Genomic DNA, 4,330 nt, shown 5'->3' with positions numbered 1-4,330 from the left:
AATAGCAGTCGAGAAGAAGGAGTTCACTGACAGCAGCGCGTTTTGATATGACATGAGGAGGGCGAAAAGTTTGTTTTCTAATTAAATGTACTACAAAATTAATGTAAATTCAACAACTTCCTGCCAGCTCTGCATAATTATGAAAATTCCAATGTACGGCAGCTTTTGTGGAGCTGGAGAATCCTGGAAGCGGACATTTTTCGGTTGCACTAATTGAAAATTCCTCAACTCTGGCACCCATAACTGACAACACATCTCAAACACTCCGACTACATAAATTCATAAATTCAGTGTCTAAATGAAATTCAACATTAATGCGCCGCCCTGCCAATCGATCGTCCAACTTATGGTATATGAGTTAATGAAATATGAGTGCGGATAGTAAAGGGTCAGCCGCAATTCAAAAGCAATCATACGCCCATCATGGAAGCCCCACAAACAAGTTTTGGGCTTTACACCCAACGCCAACCACCAGGAACAAACAAAAATTACAATGCTTAATTATGAAAAGTGTTTTTCTCCTTCGGCTAGTCCTTGCCGAGAACCGAGTAGCGCACATGGAACCATGGGTTAATGAGCGAGAATTATAATGAATTATTCCGTGGAACGAACAACCCTTGCGTTCGCATATGGGTCACTCGGTGGGACTGGCTGGCTGGAGCTCTGGGATCCCCAAGGACTGTTCGAGGGGTGGTTCTAATGGGGCTAATCAAATATTTGACATTCGCTGGAGCCGCGTTTTCTCCATTAAATGTTGCCTAGTTTTATTAACTAAGCGGCGTCCAACAAGGCAATTTACTCGTTGGATATTTTGAAGTCTAGAATGCAGCATCTATCTTAATTTTGTGAAATAAGGGTTTAGTCCGCGCATTCGATAAATCTCTCACTTAATATAGATAAAATGTCCTCATTGTGATCAAAAAGGATATGGTAATATGGTAAATGCGGGTTCACCGAATGGCAATCTTGGCGCAAAACTGACCAACAAAAGCGCGAAGCGAGCTACGCACCCAATAAATATTTATTTGTGTGCCTTTGGCCCTTCGAGTGTGCGTGTTAATTAAGAATTTGCAGGGCAGACAGACGATTAAATGGGTACGAAAATGCGAACACGACCACGCCCACAGGATCCCACCCTTTTGCCATCGTCACGCACATGGCAACCATTAGTTTTGTTGTTTAAGCGGTAGATAATCGAATAGATTAATGGTGTGCGTAAAACTAAATACATATTGATTCGCATTGATAAATCAGTTTCCTACACTCAGTCTCTGGCGAAGATAGCATAAAACCTTGTAGTTTAAGTAGGCATTTGGCCCATTAAGAGCACACCTACTTTTCTAATATAATTCTAAAAGTATCGTGAATGTTGCAGATCTTTAAGCTAAATGCAACTTAAATCCTGAAAAATCTTTGAGACTCAAATTTTGTGCCCCAAGTTGCCACTTTAAGTTTAAATAGAGATAGATAGGGTTGCTAACCGAAGTGAATGGATTCATAGCTAAGCTAAGAAATCGCATTCAAACCATTACAAACATTTTTATGTGTGATAAGGTAACCACTATCAACTCGTTCATACCAAAGTTGCGGAACTTAATTGTTATCGTAGCCTAGCACAACAAACCAACCGATGTGAGTGGCTTATCTGCGGCAGACTGATGTGTCATCTGAAGTGAGCGTCTGTACATTATCGTGTATAAAACACTACTGTTCAGTTTAGTCTGCCACGACCTCTAAGTCATGGAAGCTCAAACGAGGGGCTTAATTCCCTGACGGTTGTCACGGCTTAAAAGTGATGATGATGGCGTAGGAAGAGAAGTGCCACATTCTGGCTTTCTCAGTGGTCAGGTTTTGGGAGGATGATAACGATGCTTTGTAATCTTCCTGATTCAGACGCCATAGGGTATACTGAGTTACTAGCTCTTCTTAAGGGCAATGCTAGAAGAAATCCTTTGAACAACCATATGGCGTACCATATGCACCTGAGCTACTTAGCTCCCAGAAAAATCGATATCCTCGTCTGACTCGCTGCTTTAACGCTCTGGTTTCATCAGAGCTTACATAAGCTCTTTAATAGCCCCAAATTAATGCGAATTCTTGCAATACAGAGCTATTAGCAATCACTTAATAGGTATTCAAATATGAAAACAAACAAGTCACCATCTGATTGTCTGATTGTCCAAGTTGGTTGATAAGGCTTATCTGTTTGATTCTGTTTAAGGCGAGACCTAATTTACTAATGAACCAGTTTACTTGCAATCGCCGTCGTGGTCAAATGGTTGGAATTTCGAGGTGCCTCGCCCTCCAGATAGTGCTTCTGATTGCCGGAGCACATGGAGCTAACATTCTGGGTCTGTTCACCAGCCTGAGTCCGTCGCATTTGGTCATCCAAATGTCGATGGCTCGGATACTGGCCGAGCAAGGCCACAACATGACTGTTGTGACGGTTCTAAAACCGCCGTCCTTACACAAGAACATCAATCACATTCTGGTGCCAATGAATGAGGATACCCTCAACGCATTCAGTTCTCTGGTCGGCGGCATGTCGAAAACGGACAACAGCAATGCGATTGTGTCTATGTTTCGATCGCTAAAAGTGATAAGCGAGTCGTTCTCCAAGATGGGCGATGTGATGAAGCAGCCGTTGATCAGAGATCTCTACGAGCACGCGGATAACAAGTTCGATTTGGTCTTGATGGGCTACTTTATGAACAGTTATCAACTGGCCGTGGCCCACAAGCTGAAGGTTCCTGTGGTGGTGGCCGTTTCGAACCCACCATCCTTCTTGGGATACGTGCTGGGAAACCCTTCGGAAGTCTCCTATGTGCCGCCAATGAACATGGTCATTGAAAGTGGCCAATCCCTGGGCTTTGGACGCCGTGCGCTCAACCTGTTGGGAAGCTTGGCAATTCGGCTGTTCATGTTCGTCATTGAGTTGAAGAATACCAAGATCTACAGGTGGGAAGAAACATTCTCTTTAATTCATAGTACCCACTTCAGCGATCTTTTTTCAGGGAGATCTATGGCAACGACCCCACACTGCCCAGCTATGAGGACTTGAACAAAAACATTTCGCTCATCTTCTTCGCCTCGCACGGCATCAGCGAGGGACCCATCCGACCCAATGTACCAGCTGTAATCGAAGTCGGTGGCATACAGGTCAAGGAACAGCCGGATGCGTTGCCAGAAAACATGGAGAAGTTCCTGGGCGAAGCTCCACAAGGAGCTATTCTACTCAGCCTGGGCTCCAACCTGAAGCAGGATCACCTGAGCGCCGACACGTTGCAGAAAATGTACAATGTCCTCTCCAAGCTGCAGCAGAAGGTGATCTGGAAGTGTGACGATTTGGAGAACGTGCCGGGCAGGTCGGAAAACATACTCTACTCCAAGTGGGTGCCCCAGGACGACGTCCTGGCACATCCGAACCTAACGCTCTTCATCACCCATGCGGGAAAGGGCGGCATCACGGAGGCCCAGTACCATGGAAAACCCATGTTGGCCCTGCCAGTTTTCGGAGACCAGCCCGCCAATGCCGATGCCATGGTGCGGCAGGGCTTTGGACTGAAGCAAAGCCTGCTCACCCTGGAGGAGGACAGCTTCCTTCAGGGCATTCGGGAGGTTCTCGAGAATCCCAAGTACGCCACTGCCGTAAAGTCCTTCTCCACGCTCTATCGAGATCGACCCATGAGTGCTAGAATGAGCCTGATCTACTGGGTGGAGTACGTGATGCGCTACCATGGAGCAGCGCACATCCAGAGTCCTGTGGTGCACATGAGCTACATAGCAGCCCATAACCTGGACGTCTATGCTGTCATCCTGGCAACTATTGTTGCGCTCTGCTTTATTACTAAATTAGTTTTTGGTTTAGTGTTTAGAAAACTTAGACAGAGTTCTGGAAAGTCAAAAGTAAATCAGCAACGAAAGCTCAAGAAAAAACAGAGCTAGTACTGCAAACTATGTATTTATAGATAAAAACTTGCCCAACTCCTGCCAAATAGTTACTAAGCGAGCAAGAATAAAAACAAATCAATTGAATAACCGGAACCGCACCGGAACTAGTATTTAATAGCATGAATATGATATTTGCATTGAAATGGAGGGATGGAATATAATGCACTAGTCGCAAAACTGTAAGAAAAATGTATAAATGTCGAGCATTCTATATTCGTTTTTTTGCATTATCATATTTTAACAATTTCTTTTTCATTTTTATAAACACTCTTTGTTTGGCCGCACTGAACTTCAGGGCCACAAGTTGTCACCATTTGGTGTTCGCAAAAGTCATAAAATCATTTAAATAAACAAACCGCTTTCGGTGAGTGGGAAAGTG

At 44.4% G+C, this 4,330-nt stretch overlaps 1 protein-coding gene across 1 annotated transcript; it reads left to right on the top strand.

Moving 5' to 3' along the window:
* The first annotated feature begins 2,270 nt into the window (after positions 1-2,270).
* Positions 2,271-4,036, top strand: LOC120458883 (UDP-glycosyltransferase UGT5). The gene is made up of 2 exons (XM_039646719.1): positions 2,271-2,958; positions 3,015-4,036. The coding sequence occupies exons 1-2, from the start codon at positions 2,276-2,278 to the stop codon at positions 3,943-3,945; spliced, it is 1,614 nt and encodes a 537-aa protein (XP_039502653.1). The 5' UTR covers positions 2,271-2,275; the 3' UTR covers positions 3,946-4,036.
* Positions 4,037-4,330: the final 294 nt, after the last annotated feature.

This window comes from Drosophila santomea, chromosome 2L, assembly GCF_016746245.2.
Source record: "Drosophila santomea strain STO CAGO 1482 chromosome 2L, Prin_Dsan_1.1, whole genome shotgun sequence".
Classification (NCBI taxonomy): domain Eukaryota; kingdom Metazoa; phylum Arthropoda; class Insecta; order Diptera; family Drosophilidae; genus Drosophila; species Drosophila santomea.
The sequence above is the reverse complement of the archived record's forward strand: the minus strand, read 5'-3'. Positions and strand labels throughout refer to the sequence as shown.